The sequence below is a fragment of the Euleptes europaea genome, chromosome 8 (assembly GCF_029931775.1).
Source record: "Euleptes europaea isolate rEulEur1 chromosome 8, rEulEur1.hap1, whole genome shotgun sequence".
Classification (NCBI taxonomy): Eukaryota; Metazoa; Chordata; class Lepidosauria; order Squamata; family Sphaerodactylidae; genus Euleptes; species Euleptes europaea.
The window spans coordinates 52,697,986-52,714,996 of NC_079319.1; the positions used below are offsets into that span (position 1 = coordinate 52,697,986).

The window sequence follows — 17,011 nt, forward strand, 5'->3', positions numbered from 1 at the left end:
CTTTGATGGTAAAAAGAATGGTGTGTGGGGGAAGAGGGAACACACACTAGTACAGCACTAATGGATGAAAATGCTTTTAAGAGAGAACCTTTGTATAAGACAATTTTAAGCTCTTGGTTTAAAATAACCATATATGTTTCTGAAAAAAATAAAGCTTGTAAGAGAAGGCGTACATGGCATACCTATATGCATTTCAAGAAAATCCCAGGTATATAACACTAGCCATTAACACCCTCACAAATACAGGTTGGACCACCCTCACAAATACAGGTTGGACATAATGGGTAAGGCCTTCCTAGTCAAAATGGAATGCGGGTGCATGCCAGAAAATTCTGCAACTGGCAGGCAATCTTCCCTTGATTGTTACTTTACAAAGTCTAAACATTTCATCCAGGGGAGCAACTGAAATGATCTAGGCAAAAGCATGGGCTTCAGAGACTCAATACTACTGTCTTCCCAATGAGTCCCTTTTCACCAGTAAGTTCCTCTGAAAGAATTCTATGAGCCTACACAGGGACAGAGAAATAACAGCAGACATGCAGCTGCTGCTTTGCACAAGGATTCCCTTAATCCTTAGATACTAAATGGTGCCATTTACATGGCAGACATAGGTTTCATGTAATCAGTTACTTGTGGCTCCTGAAGCAAAGACCAATCCTTCTGAATGAAAAGAGCTTGCAATAACTGAAGGTTATTGCAAACATGAGACTTGCATTTCAGGATCCCAAAGACTGGGCTGTGTGTTTGTGGGGGCAGGGCTGAGTGCATGTTAGACAAGGTATTCCAATGTTTTCTGAACAGCTGCTGTGAAGAACTGGCCCTCTTTTACTGAGGTAAACCAGACCCTTGGAGCCAATTTGCTCCAGAACGGAAAAGGCATGCTCCACATTTCAAATGCATGCTCATTCTCAGTTCTGCTTTCCCAAACGTAGAGTGCAGAACAACTGATTTCTTACACAAAAACAAGCAACAAAAGCCTTATTACCAGTAAAAGGCCATGATTTGTAAGAATTGGCATTAAAAAAGGGGGAAAATCAACACACAATGTAATGTCTTACCTAATCGGACAAGATACTGTATTGTTAAAATAATCATGTTCTCCACACTTAGTAACTGACTCCCTGTCAAACCAAAAAGATCCAAATCCTTGTTTTCCAGCTGTGGAATTTTATAGCAATTGACTAGTAAGGGACTCACTACAATGTCTCCAACATTCCCATAGAAATACGGTAAAGTGCCATAACCTATAAAAAGAAAAAAGAAAAACAATTTTGAAACAGCTAATCAGTACCATTATATAGTACGCATACTAAAAGAGGTGTAAGAGGCCCATGATCCATAAGCAGTGAACTGGGGCCCTAGAATGCATCACTGAGATCTCACAGATGGATGGATTCTGAAGACCATGTTGCAAAAACTGGATCACATATATATACTCATCTGAGTCTTACACACAAACTCATGTGAAGATGCCCCAACTCTCTTGGTGTTTGTTCTTACATAAAAAAGAAAAAAGAAACTTACATTAAAAAGAAACTTACATAAAATTTACATTAAAAAAACTTACATAAAAAAGAAACAGCAAATGGAAGAAAAATATGCCTTTTAATTCTATTGTTTTTTACATTCCAAATATCCCATCTAAACTTGCCTTTGCCTTCTGACATTCCAGATGCAGGTTGAATCTTGTAAACACCTACCCAGTATCTAGAGGGTAAAAGCAGTTTGGTGTAGCAATATGAAGCAAAAAAAAAAAAAAAAAGTCCGTTGGTTTACCAAGGCCATTGAGAGCCTGGGCACAGAAATGTTAGACAGACACTTACAAAGCAAATGCAACTGAACATGGGTGAGAGCACATTATTGTGCCTACTCTGTGGTAGTGATGGTGGTGAAATGAATGCACTTCTCTGCCATAACTGTGTCTGTCCAATGCCAGCCAGTGGACCTTTTCTGGGTTGTGAATGAAATCCTATCTTAGACCCCCAAGGATGTAGAAAAATGCTCATTGTGAATCTTTTGTTGTGCATTTTGCAGATAAGATTACTCATACTAGGATGTTACTGGAGCACAGTCTGGTCCTAACTGTATGGATTACTTTCAGTTGGTCAGGCCTGATGAAGCAGACAAGTTGCTTTGAACTGTGTCATCTCCCACATCTAGGCTCAGTCCTTGCCTTTTGTGGTTGACTGTAGCTAGGTGGATCCGGCTAGACAAGTGAGTAAGGGAAGGTAATAAATACCCCAGTGGCTTCAACTTACTTCATCTTACTCCATGCATTTAAGGAAAATGTAGCGTTTGTTAGTCTGGTGCCATTATTCTAACTTTCCAAGGCAGCTCTGCTAATAGATTTTGTACTTGTCCCCCACTGATAGACTCAACATAACTGTGATCATCTCTTGCAACCTGCTTTTGGGAGGCACTTTTTAGTAGCACTGTGGGAAGAAATACAGTTTTTTGCAGAACATTCTCTCTCTCTCTGTCAAAGCAACCAACCAGTGCATCCTCAGGAACTTCCTCCACCTGCCCTCCTTATTTAATAAGGTTTACTTATTATCTGAGCTGTTTTCTTGGGAGGAAGCTGAAACTCCCTACGTAACTCCAAGTGCAGTGGTAGTAGTAGTTGTAGGAGAATGTGGTTGAAGGGTGCCCAAGTGGTGCGTGAGGTTTTGGGCTGGGAATGGATTCCTGAGTCAACTTTGATGGCTGGCTTCTGTACCACTTCTATGATGACCGAGTTCTCTGGCACAACACCCGCAGCAATCAGGGGTGACTCCTTTTGCTACCACTGGACAGTTGATACTATTGTAGTGGGGCATGGGGTTTTGGGTTTCATGCCAAAGATCTTGTTGTGCATGGTGGTCTTCTTGAACACTTCTCAGGAGATTGATCCTTTCACAGCATTGCAGAATGAGTCTATAGAATACCACCTTCCTTGCAAGACTGGTCAGTTAGCCCTTCTTGGGCTTCTTTACTCAATCAGTCAACTGTCTGGCCCTCATTTATTTGCCCCTGAAGTCCTGACTGTCATCTGCTGTCAGCAAATGAAACTGTGATGCCATGGTGTGCCAGAGTAGGCTCTCGGATGCATAACCAGGAACTGCTCCTTGACGCATGTGAGACATCCTGGGTACCCACAAAAGTGCGGTGCTGAGGTTTGCATCGCTTGAAGAAAAAAAAAGTAGTGTTGCACTTACTGGCTCAGCAGGCAAGGCAACTGGTGTCCAGAGCATCCACACCTAATTGTTTCAGTGGAGCCTTCCTGGGTAGGTGATTTCCAAGGTGAATGGGAAAGCATGCACAGGATTACAGACCTCAGGGATGACCCCAGCACAGACAAACTACCACTCATCTCCTTGTGCAAGGCAGAAAGAATGCTAGAGTGTGGGGCATGAGAAGAAGCTTTCCTTTCCTTCTATGTAGTCTCCTCCAAAAGTCCTTTGCTTCTGGAGAATAAGTGTAAATGGGTAAGCCACTTTGTTCTTGGAGTACAGGCTATTAAGAAAGCTGAACCTCCATTGGTGTTTCTTTCTTACCCTAGTATGGAAGAACGGATGGAAAAAGAATGCTGCTTTGTTGGACTAAGAGCCTAGGAAGAGCCTGAGAATTTCATTGGTTGAAATTTCTCCCCGGTAAGTAATGTCTGAGAAGGCCCTTATTCTTGTTCTTCTAAATAAGCTGGTCATTTTGTCTTTCTATATTTAACAAGGCAGAATCCAGAGTCATAATGCAGAGGCAGGCAATGGCAAACCACCTCTGTTAGTCTCTTGTCTTGAAAACCCTACGGGGTTGCCATAGGTTTGTGCAACTTGAAGACACTTTACATACACATCCTATATTAACATGTAATTAAAATGCTCTACACAAACATAAAACTTTCCTAAAATGTACTTTTTTTTGGTAAATTATTTCTATAGCCCATTTGTCATGGTGAAATTTGAAAGTAGGAACCCAAAATAAACAGTTTTTTGTTTTGGTCAAGTTCCCATTTTTATTCTTATGCCATAACACTGAACTCTTTAAAAATGCTTAAGATACCCATTTTTTTTTGTTTTTTTAAACCACCATTCTAACAGCAAAGAGAAATGATTTCACTGATTGTGCAAAAAACTTATTTCTTTTAGTGCTGTGCTGAAGGGCTAGTTTGACCTACCCATGACCTCTTGCATATTGGCTTGATTTTGAACAACCAACATTCTGCAGTTAATGAAGGATATTTCTGGGATACCTGGAAATACATTGGAGTGATTCCTGTTATGCTGGAGTCACTTCACATACCTCTGGGATTGATCACTTTATAGAAAATGGCATGGACCAGATTATAGAAACCTTGTAATTTTGTGCATGATTGTGCAACAGGACCATGATGGTGAAATTTTCACAATTTTAATCTACACCAACTTTTCATACGATGAGCTTACCTATCAGAATCACTGGTCTGACTCCTGAGCTATTCAGCAGATTTTCAGGAACTATTACAGTTTCCCCTGCAGGAATCGGCTGAGGCTGCAAAATTCCAGGTAACATTGATTGAGGAACCGGGACTGACAAAACAGGCTCTATAAAAGAAAGAAAAACTTCTGTTAGTAAAAGACTCATACTGTGATTTGGTCTATGGACAATTTAAGCGGAAAGAAATCCCCTCCCACTACTCCCCATCACTAAACATAATAAAATTCAAAACACTGTTGCATTTCCCTTTGTAGCTATACGAAATTTAAATAAAGAACTAATATCTTTCCCTAGCTCTTGTGCTTAGCTGAGGGAGAAAATGCTAAATACGCATTTTCCAAGGTGCCAAGCTAGATGTCATCTTAGAAGTAGCCTTTCCTTGCTACCTGTAAGCATAAAGAAAGGAGATGAGTTATTCCTAACCTATGGTTTGCAGATTAGATGGCCAAATGTGGGGTGTAATGTCCACATGAATATGGATTTACATAGTTCTGAAGTCACAAACATTAAAACTTTAGACTTGAAGGAGCCACAGCTGGTTTCATTAAAAGGAAGCCCAAAATCCTCTTAAGAACAAGATGAAGTCCTTCTTTTAAAATAAATTGCAAAGATGGACGATTTATAATAATCGAGAAAAAAAAAGGAATAAAATAAGGATAGGGAGGTTGAAACACTGGAAATCTTTTTTGCTTGTATACAGTTAAAAAACAGTTCTCTGTCATCTGGAACTCTGATATCCATTAATGTCAATGTTTAAAATAATCCCATAGAAATAAGAAAGGGAACCAAGGCCCCAAGGTGCTCTACAAAACAAATTTGGTCCCTGTGCAGTACATTTTCAAATCATATGAGTTTACAAACATTAAATGTTACCCTTTTGTCAATGAAGTGTGTCTTCTAAGCGTCAACAGTTTTTTAATAGAGAGATTGCTTGCTACCAACATTAACTCACACTTTTAAAAATGTATATTTATTACATTTGTACCCTGTCTTCCTTCCAACCCCTATATAGGGGCCCTATTTAAGCAAACAGACATGCATAGATGCACATATTCACCAGTTTGGGGGGGCTTCTTATGTTTTACAAGCAGCAGTACACTAATCATAATCTACTCTTCCATCTAACAACTGTCTTTTTTCTGTTTTCTGAAAAATGCTACATTAGACAGTCATCTGAATTTGTGATAGGCCTAATATATTTTCTCAACAACCTGTTAGCCAGGAAAATTCAAAGGAGAATGCAAAATACACAGAGCATCTAGCAGTCAGCAACAGCGGGAGATGGAGTCTGCAAACAATAAACACCGGAGACAGGACCATGCCAGAATACAGGACAGCAGAAAGCAACAGTCACACAGCAGATACATGGAAGACTGAAGAGGAAGAGAAGACTGGGTATGTGTATGGGGAGGTGGACAGATGCAAGTATATTTGTACTTAAATTCCTGTCCAAAGTGAAGCATCAACTGTATGGCCCCACTGAGCTTAAAGACTTGTCATTACCCAGGAGGAGAATGCAATTTAAATGTGGTGACTGAAACCAATGGGTGGCATGAGGCTGAATGCAGGCACTGGATAATGTTTTGAAGATAAGGAGTAAGATGTTGCTTGCAAAGGAGAAAGGGAATGCTGATATACAGAAAAGTGTTGTAGCCAACACAATTAACTCTTCCAACTCAAAACTGTATTTTGAGTTGGTATAGTGTTTAAGAGTGGTGGTTTGGAGCGCTGGACTCGGATCTGGAGAACCGGGTTTGATTCCCCACACCTCCACATGAGTGGCAGACACTAATCTGGTGAACCGGGTTGGTTTCCCAACTCAAAACTGTATTTTGAGTTGGTGTAGTGGTGTAGTGTTTAAGAGCGGTGGTTTGGAGCGGTGGATTCTGATCTGGAAAACCGGGTTTGATTCCCCACTCCTCCACATGAATGGTGGACACTAATCTGGTGAATCAGGTTGGTTTCCCTGTTCCTACACATGAAACCAGCTGGGTGACCTTGGGCCAGTCACAGCTCTCTCAGCCCCACCTACCTCACAGGGTGTCTGTTGTGGGGAGAGGAAGGGAAGGTGATTGTAAGCCAGTGTGATTCTTCCTTAAGTGGTAGAAAAAGTCGGCATATAAAAACCAACTCTTCTTCTATTTGTGACCATTGCATACAATACTTTGAAGTAGGTCTGAACAAGATTTGCAGCATTTCTAATGACCTGTTTTGTGCACTTCAGCAAAAAGAGAAGTGATGCCAAGCTACTGTGCTGTCTGAACAGTTTTATCAGAATCTTGCCTGTTCTCGGAAGAGGCCGAATAGCAGGAACAGGCACAACTAAGCCAGGAGGAGGGACTGGTGATCCAGGAGACCATCCCCGGTGTCGTTTCTTTGGGGGCCCAGAACTGGTCACAGATGCTATGATGAAAAACACAAACATAAGACAACAAAATGTGAGTATTTCAACTTTTTAAAATTTTTAAGAGAGAAACTAAATTAAATCCTTGCTTGCTGTAGACCATTTGTTGTTAGCATCAAAGAAACAGAAAGGCAAAACTAACATAGCAATCATCAGGCCAATTTTCCTGTGCATTCCAGCGTGAAAGCATACCAGTTACACAGAACTTCACAACCTGACAGTAGGAAGACAGGTTTATTCACTATAAAGCAGGTTACACACACAAGTGTCTTAATCACTTTGGAAATACTGTCGCTAAACCTAAGAATGTTTAGTAGACCTAATACACATGATAGCATCAACCCATGAAAGGGTTATATACATTCAATCCTATGTGTACCCGAGACAGTTTCCATTCATTTCAATACACATCTGTGAACCAGGTCATTTAAATAAAGGGTAAAAACAAAGGCCTTGATGATGGAGGAACATGCTCGCAGCCCCACGCATATTTCAGAGTGCCCATTCCTGTAAGCAATCTCTTCTTTGGAGGAGATGTTGAAATACATGAAATTTATTATTAAACAAATAAATTTATTGGTTCTTGTAGGTTATCCGGGCTGTGTGACCGTGGTCTTGGTATTTTCTTTCCTGACGTTTCGCCAGCAGCTGTGGCAGGCATCTTCAGAGGAGTAACACTGAAGGACAGTGTCTCTCAGTGTCAAGTGTGTAGGAAAGATAAATAAATTTATCTTCGTTACTGATCACTACAATGACCCACAGCATCAAATGAAGATCTCAGATCATTAAATTAATCTGTAAAAAGCTGCTGGACTTTGTGTTACCTGTTGTGCTTCCATCCCAGTTCTAGCACAATCTGAAATGACTAAGAATATTTTTATTGGCAGATAACATTACACCCCATATACCTGGGACTGTATGTTACCCTGGGCTTACTATACTCCACCTAGCTACTACAAAAATAGGCAAAACTTCAAACTGGTACTCAGAAATAACATAGCATATATACATTCAAATGAGAAACCATGCATTTCAATGATGAATCTTCTCCAGGAACAGGAAATCTTGGAAGCATCCTGGAGCAGAAAAAGAGCAAGAGTACTTCACTTTAGATTATTTCTACAGGAAGTTACTTGACTAGACCAAGGCTCACCAAGTTATGTTGCCCATAAATAACAAAATGTCATGGGTCCTCTACATGTATCAATAAATCATAATTTGGGAGACTAGTTTAAGGTTTCACTACACTCCCCCCCCCTACACCCACTACTCTTCTCTTTCAAATTTTATATTTCTGTTATACTAGATGGAAAAAAAATTCTATGTGTGTATGCTCTATTGAATCTGTCAAAGTCAAATGAGGCAGAAGAACAAATCCTCCAAATCAGGTGTCTGTGCACCTGTATATTTTCATTAAAATACCTCCTAAGTTCGATACCAAATGACGAATTCCTCCCAGTTTATTTACAAACCTTCTGTGCTACCTTTCAGCCTAATCAGGGCCACCAAGGCAGCTAATAGTTAAAACAAAAACATAGTAAAATACATCATAAAACAAATAATAAAAACAATTAAAACCAGAATGAAAATGCATATTAAAAGCACATAAAACAGTAATTAAAACATTGGGCAGAAAAGAGGGATCACTGAGGGAATGCCTTTAAGTCTTCACTCGCTGGTAGAAAACAATGACAGAAGAGGGACAGGCACATTTCCCTGGAGCGAGAGTTCCATACTTTTGGTGTCAATGCAGAAGAATCCCTCTTGGGTTGCCATCCATTTAATCCAGAAAGTGGCGATCCAGAAGCAAGGCCTCTGGAAATGACCTCGGCAGTCAGGTATGTTCATATAGGAGTAAGAAGTCCTTCAGGTATGCTGGTCCCAAGAAGTACAGGGTTTTAAAGGTCAACAGTAGCATACTGACTTAGGACTAGAAACAAATTGGGAGCCATTGTGGACTGATCTGATATGGCCTCTCTGACCCACTCCAGTCAATAGCCTGGCTGCAGCATTCTATACTATTGAAGTTTCCAAGCACTTTTCAAGAGTAATTCTATATAAAGCACAATGCACTAATCTAATCTAGATGTTACCAAGGCATGAACCAAAGTGGCCTATTAGTATATATTGGTAACAGCAGAGCCCAAATCGCCAGATGACCCAGCGGTTTCATGTACATGCCGAAAAGTATGGGGGACAGGATGGAAGCTTGCATGACCCCACAGACCAGAAGCCAAGGGGCCAAGCAGCAGTCCCCCAACATCACCATTCAAAACCTACCTTCCAGGTAGGACTAGAACCACTGCAAAATGGTATCTCCCAGTCCCAACCCTGAAAGGAGGTCCAGAAGGATACCATGATCAATGGTATCAAAAGCCAGCGAGAAGTCCAGAAGAATCAGCAGAGTTGCTCTCCCTAGATCTCCTGTGCCAGAGTGACCAAGGCTGTTTCAGTCCCATAACCAGGCCTGAAACCAGAATGGAAAACATCCAAGCAATCTGTTACAACTCCACCATCTGTTCAATCATTGTGCTCAAGAATTGAAGGTTTGAGACTAGTCAATTTAAATATCCTGCGTCCAGGTTGAGTTTCTTTAGTAATACATCACAGCCTGTGATGGGGCAACAACCACCCCCCTGGTTAGTATTAACTACCTCCCAGAGCCAATCATACACATATAGATACAGATTTACTCTCTCTCTGGAGATCTCACGAAGATGCATTAAAGCCATCAAAATGCCCAAGTATCCATTCCATATAGAAAGTAGCTCTGAAATAATTAAATTAATTTGCGTGGAATGTGCTGCATGCTCAATGAAAACCCTTGGACATACAACAAGGCCTCCGATCCTTATATTTTACAGCCCCATTCTACACTTTAATCCTGACAGAAAGACACCTCCTTTTATAGCATGTATATCTGAAGTCACATATATTCTAAAGGTAGAAAAATACACTCCAGCAGAATTACACTATGGACAAATCTTCCACTGATCTGACTTTATATTTTTGAGGACTGGTTGGAAAAAAGTCATGGGTATCATGGACTCATGTTTTCAAGGAACAAGAAACTTTTCTATCTATCTATCTATCTATCTATCTATCTATCTATCTATCTATCTATCTATCTATCTATCTACCTACCTACCTACCTACCTACCTACCCACCCAGATTAAAATTTTGATTACCCAGGTATTATTTCCCCCACGGTGTGATACAGCATTCTGGTTAATTCAAAGCTCTAAAAGTTTTAATTCAAAAAAATCTGGCTGCATTTTTTTAAAGTGACAACCGCTGAGGTTCTCTTTACCTTGTTCCCCAGACACGCAGCTAGGGCCAGGAGACATTGAGTGAGGAATAGGCCGAGAGACTGTAGAGTTCATGACACTAGTTCGTCCTCCATTGTTGTTTCCACTACCAATATCACTGGCACGCAGAGAAAGGGGACCTAAAGGAAACCAAATACAAAGCACCCTTTAGGTGACTGTTTGGGAATGAATAACTGTGTTACAGAATCACAGAAGGCTACAATAAGATTAGACAATGTTTACAAAATTAAATTTAACTTCCATGAATCTCAACTTTACGCAGGGATTCCATTTTGCCAGCACAACCTATAAAATAAAAAGATCAAATGGTACTTCGAGGTTAACTGAAATATTTTTTTAAAAAATCAGACTGTAAGAACATTTCAGAGTGCTCATCTCCTTTCTTAGAAATGGACAGCTGATGAAAAATTCAGCTACAACTAATAAAAAGTAGGGCTTTGGGTCTTAAATGTATTTCTTTAATAATTTGGGGAAGCCAACTGTAATCTGTAAATGCAATCTGCTGGCAGAAAAGCACTTCCCTCTCAGAAAAGGAGAACTGAGAGTGGCACTGCAAACTCCCACATCATGGCCAGTGATACTCCTGGGGGTCCTCCGAACCCAGAGACAAAGGTTTGAGTGGTACAGTGGGTTGCACTAGCAGATGGGGAAGTCCCATTCTGCAACCAGAGTTCTGCTTGCTGCTGGTTGGATACAACCTAATGAGAGTAAATTGTAAACCAAGGGGCTTTAAGTTATGCATTTTGAGTCAGATGTAGGTAACAAAGAAGAACATGGTTATTCTGTCTAACAATAACTGTTTATTAAATAGTAAGTTATCTTATAGTTCCTTCTACATCTAAAAAAGTGAACCTATACTGAGATCTGGGTAATATAAAAATGTATTTCTCACCCATTGATCAGTTGATTTAGAAGGTACAAGATTCATTCAAAGTTATTTAATCCGTTGACAGCCTTTAAAAAGGAATTTAGTAATTTCTTTCCCCATTCTGTTGTCTTGCAGTTTAGACTATTCTTTATAAACTGGAGTTTTATTTAATGTTTTAGCTTGGATACTATAAATGGTAGCCATCATCAAAACCTTAATATTTCAGGCACTGTTTTCCTAAAGAATATATTAAAAACCTAGACAACACTACCATGAAAGTTTTTGAAACCGAAAGGCAGTTATAAATAATTACATAAATAAATAATACACTGAGATTTCAATTTGGATATGGAAATCGTTCTAGATCCATGAGGGAATGCAATCCACTAAGTATGGTTGCTTTACAATAATCATGTATGATACTGAATGTCGGGCAGGAACAGGATTTAGTGGATTGCACCCAGGGCTATAAACCACTCTCTAGAAGCGGGATCTGATCTCCCCACACTTGGCACTAAGGAAATCATGGTCTACTTTTTGTCCCTTGTCAGACAACAACTCTTGGGAAGATAACATGTTACCTGTTGCAAATGTCTTTCCTACATGTTGCACAGGAAAAGCAATTGGTTTCACTATGTTCTTATTCCGAGACAAATCTTGTGTTGCACTTAAATTAACAGCAGAGGAAGATTGTGCTGGATTGAATATCGAGGAGTCTGTCAAAGAGATTGTTGTAACTACTTGACAAAATCTATGTTAATCTTTGTATTTTCCTAAAAATGTCCAAATAAGTTATTTTAGAAATAATTATTAAATCCAATAACTTACAATAAATTCTTATCATCACACTTATCATAAATAATACATTTCCTACACTGAAGGCATTTTTCATATTATTTAATACTTATTTTAATTGTGTCCTAAATTTTAGAATTCTTTACTTGAAAAGGACTACTTGTGAGCAGGTGGTTTCATATTTCAGGAAAATACTACATCTGGCAAATAGGTATACTATTGGTTTTACATAAAGGTAAAACATAGCAGAGAGGAGTAAATAAATATTCCAATTGAATAAAGATATTATAAAAGCTAAGATCAGAACTTAGATGCAGTACATGGACCTGTCATACTAGCCATTTGACAAAAAGATGGCTAAATATTAAAATCCTCAATACACGCACGGGAGGGGGGGGCAAGTTGCCCAAAATTAGATTAGAGACAAGGTACTATTTTTTTCAGAGAGTCATGTGGTATGAGAGAGGCATCACTGTCCGTGACAAGTACAGTTATTCAATTACTGATTCTAGTAAACAGGTTTTACAAGTTTTAGCAGTTTTTCAGAAGTCTGCAAAACCTGCTGGAATAGAGACAACACTGAGACAAAGAGAACAATGTATGTACATGGCATGTACCTCTATCAAACTTCTTTCAACTGTCTTTTAAAAATATCTCCAGCCTTGCATGGCAAAACTTATATAACAGTCTGAATTTTCCAGTCATGCCATGCAAGTTCTGAGCTGGAACATGCATGTGAGGCGGCTCAATGGGAGGTAAAGCCAATCTAAATCAGGAAAGCACACATGGTTTTCATTAGTATTTGCTACGGGTTAGCTCACCCAAGTTCTCATTATAATGGAGAAAATGTTCCATTATTCCATAACGCTTCACCAGAATAGGCATCTTTCCCTCTAGCTTCTCATCAGTGCTATCATGGTTCCCCAAGATGAGGTGCTCCATTATCCTTATCCAGCTTACAAAAAGTTGTCACTACTGTCCTGCTACCTCAGTGCACTTTAGCTACCTGGAGTCACCAAGCTCAGAACCACCAAGACTTGTGCTGGACTGGGATGGCTTGAAGTGGCTCCCCACTGCCTTATCTGGATCTCAAGCCCCTGAAGCAATAGCTCTTGCTGTGTGGCTTCCTCCTTTTATGCCCACATTAGCAATGCCCTCTTCACCTGTGCCTTTCCTGGTCCTCCAGGCTTCTCTCTGTGGCCCTGACGCAGTCCAATGTGATGGGGTCTTCAAGAATGCTTAGTCAACACTTATGGCCAAGCAAAGCACTCTTACAGACTGCAGGTAGGTTTTAGTACAATGCTCAAGTTATCCAATTGTGACAGCACAGAAAATAGCATCTTAAGAATCTTTGCCATTAAGACAGACGGTAAAACTGGAAAGTGTAAGGGAAGCAGCCCATGAAAGTCAGAGGCAGGAGGCTGGGCAACATGTTCCCCCAAGAATGGTTTTCAGTGCGCCTCCCTGTAAGCAGGAGAAGAAAGAGCCTTGGCTACTTACCGTGAAGGCTTCTTCTGCTCAGAGGGACGAAGGGCATCTTCATTATGGGTGTTTCCTTTTCCTCTTATCTCGGGAGGCAGGAACCAAATATTTAAATTTTTCTGACCTCTGAGGGTAAACGCCCCCTTGTGATCAGTTAAAGACTTTCCGAGCCTTATATATTTAAGATAGACTGAAGAAACATGTTAGTTATAATTCTATACAAGAAATAAGTTCCTAATAAACATTAACGATGAACCTTTAGGATAACTATAAGTCATGAACCAACAAACAGCGTTTAACTTGAATTGAACGTCAACTGGAAGTTAGATGTAACCATGATTACCTGTAATTTTATTTTATTTGTTTTATTTATATTTTACTGACGTCTGGGCGGGCAAGATGCCCTTCGTCCCTCTGAGCAGAAGAAGCCTTCACGGTAAGTAGCCAAGGCTCTTTCTCGCTCAGAGGGAGAAGGGCATCTTCATTATGGGACATACAAGAGCTGTCCCCCGCCCTTGGGAGGGTTAGACGTCCTGAAGTATACTTTGCAGTACTCGTCTGCCTAAGGCGGCATCTGCTGACAAGTATAGATCTAATTTGTAGTGTCTCACAAATGTGGACACCGAGGACCAAGTTGCAGCCTTACATATCTCTTCCATAAAGCACGGCAGTCGAAGGCTGCTGAAGTAGCCGCACTTCTTCCCAAGTGGGCAGTAACGCCCGCAGGAGCAGGTAGGTTACTTATTCTATAAACCTGTGTTATGTATAAGGTGATGGTCCTACTAATGGATGCCTTGGACATATGCTTGCCCTTGTCAGGTGGTGAGATATGAACGAATAAGGAGTCAGAGTTCCTAATAATTTTAGTAAGATAAATGTAAACAGGTAGTGCCCTTGTTAGGTCTAGCTAGTGCCAGGCCTTCTCCTTAGGATTCTTGGGGTTAGTGCAGAAGATGAAAGCACTATGTCCTGCTCCCTGTGAAACTTGCAGCTACATTTTGTCCTATCTCAGTGATTGGTTCGAATGGTAGTTGTGTGAGTGCTGTCAAAGCTGTGTGCAGGCTCTAGTTGTGAACCTGTGTCTAACAGGAGGAGCTAAATAACTGACGCCCCTTAAAAAGGCTTTTATGTGATGGTGTTTGGTTAAGCGGTATCCAGATACCTTGGGTACTATGGTAGCTATAGATGCCAGTTGCCTTTGTAGAGTGCAGGTAGCTAGCCCTAAGCTCTGTCCCTCCTGATGGCTTCCTTGTTGTCAATATGGTAGTGACGGCCACCGGGCTATAACCTAGGGCTATAAGTCATCTCCTTTCAGTGCCCATGCGGTCAGTTTGTACCACCCTGGATTGGGATGGCATATTGGGTCTTGTAGAGGGAGATCTTGTCTGTCTGGAAGTCTCCAATGGTTCTGTATGGACATCTGAATTATAGATGGGAACCACGGTCGTCGCAGCCAATATGGAGCTATGAATCTGACTGATGCTTTTTGAAGTCGTACCTTTCTCAATACCCTTGGAGGGAGGGGGGGAACCCGTACAGTAGGTCGTGTGGCCCTGGTGACATTAAGAGGTCCATTTGTTCCACCCCCTGTTGACGGTACATGGAATAGTACCATGGCAGCTGGTGGATGATGCTGGATGCAAACAGATGAATCTGTGGCGTGCCGAATCTCTGAGTAATAAGTTGAAAGACCTCTGGATGTAGAGACCATTCTGCCTCGCTGATGTCCTGTCTGCTGAGCCAGTCTGCTTGTATGTTGACTGTGCCCTGAATATGTTCTGCTGATTTTGATGAGAGGTTGGACTCGGCCCAAGGAAAAATGTAGTCGCTTCTGAGGATCATCCTGATTTCTAGGGCACTGATGTGAAGATTCTGTTCTTGATGGTCCATGTTGCTTGAGCCATTGTCCCTTGAGCGTGGCTTCCCAACCTGATAGACACGCATCCGTGAAGATTTGAATTGGTGTTGGACGGAGATACCAACTTCCTTTCGTCAAATTCTGAGACTGAAACCATCATACTAGTCTTGATCTGACTTCCTCGGTCAGGATGAGATTTCTGTCACTTCTTCCTTGGTATGTCTCTTTGGTATGGCCTTAAGAACCATTGAAGAGGTCTTGCTCGTAAGCGTGCCCCTTGAACTGTGGGAATGCATGCAGACATGTGACCCTTCAGTTTGGTCAGGGACATTAGAGAAGGCGACCGGGAATTAATCGCTTTCTTTGCTAGAGATGAAATGTTGTGGATTTTTGTCCACTGGAAGGTATAAGGAGTTTGTCAGTGTGTCTATGTCCATCCCCCATCTCTCTCAATCGTTGGGATGGAACTAAGTGGGTCTTTCTGAAGTTGATTATGACCCGTGTTCTGTTAACCTCTTCAGAACTCTCTCTGAATGATCTATGCTCTGCTAGTTTGAGCTTGCGCAAATCAGAATGTCGTCTGAGAAGGGTGATTCTCACGCCCTCCTTGCGCAGAGATGTGACTGGTGTGTCCAGAACTTTGGTGAATACTCGAGGAGGGGCGATGATAACCCGAATCGTAAGGCCCTGAATTGGAAGAGGTGTCCCTTGTACGGAACCGAAGGAAACAACAATGTGCCGGGTGTATTAGAATGTAAGAAAATGCTTTTCCCTGAGGACCTGTGTGACTGACTTTAGTGTCTCCATCCTGAAGCGCTTTAATGGGATAATCTGTTCAGAAACTTGAGGTCTAGGATGGCTTTCCATCCGCCGCCTTTGTTGGGAACAGTAAAGAATACTGAATAGACTCCCAATGTATGCTCTAATGGTGAGACTGGCTCCATCGCCTTGATGTCTAAGAGGCCTCTGAAGTTCTATGGATTTTTTTTTTTTTTTTGGGGGGGGGAATGTTGGAGATATTACTAGTCGATGTGAAGGAGTGTAAGAAAAACTCTATCTGATAGCCTTGTGAGATAATGTTTGTGACCCAGAGGCCTGGTTGGGAGGTGACCACTGACGGTGTAATAGGCTGAGCCTGCCTTCCACTGACTGGTGGCTGGCGTCACTGTTTGGTTGGGCGGTCGGGTTTATCCCCTTTATTGCCCTGGAAGGTGGAGGATTTTGGAGATTTATTGAATCGTCCTCCTTTACTAAAGGAGCTGCGATTCTGGTTCCGGTGGTTTCTAGGTTGATCAGGTCTGTATCTTTGAAGTATATGGTATGCACGAAAGGACATAGGGGGAGTGATCCCTTGGATTCCTTGCGTAGAAACTTGTCTTTGGTCTCCACTGATATGGGGACCAAATTGTCTCCAAGCAAGGTCTTTCCCTGATACAGGAAGCCCATAATAACCAATTTTGATCTATATACTCCGCTTGCCAGGGGCGTACCCAGAGAGCCTTTCTGGCAGCTGAGGCTGTGGCTAGTGTTCTAGCTGCATATGACATGTTATCTAAGGAGGAATCAGCTAGAAAGAATACCACTCTCGAAAACATGGATGACATGGTATCTAAGGTAGAATCAGCTGGAAGGATACCACTCTCAAAAAAAAAATGGATGCCCTTCTGGCATCTGATGCTGCGGCTAGTGTCCTAGCTGCATATGGCATGGTATCGAAGTTCGAATCAGTTAGAAAGAATACCACTCTAAAAAAAAACATGGGTACTCCTGTAAAGGCGTTTCTTTCTTCCTGTGGAAAAAGTTGATATAACTTCCTAGTCCAAAT

At 41.2% G+C, this 17,011-nt stretch overlaps 1 protein-coding gene across 1 annotated transcript in view; it reads right to left on the reverse strand.

Annotated features, from left to right (window-relative positions):
* The window catches only part of GREB1L (GREB1 like retinoic acid receptor coactivator), a 110,030-nt gene that overhangs the window by 63,792 nt on the left and 29,227 nt on the right, over window positions 1–17,011 (reverse strand). Inside the window, exons 7-11 of the mRNA XM_056854721.1 lie at window positions 11,633–11,767; window positions 10,165–10,302; window positions 6,733–6,852; window positions 4,419–4,556; window positions 1,059–1,244 (exon numbers count right to left, since the gene is read on the reverse strand). Of these exons, the coding sequence (XP_056710699.1) occupies window positions 1,059–1,244; window positions 4,419–4,556; window positions 6,733–6,852; window positions 10,165–10,302; window positions 11,633–11,767 (717 nt within the window). The remainder of the gene's footprint in view (window positions 1–1,058; window positions 1,245–4,418; window positions 4,557–6,732; window positions 6,853–10,164; window positions 10,303–11,632; window positions 11,768–17,011) is intronic.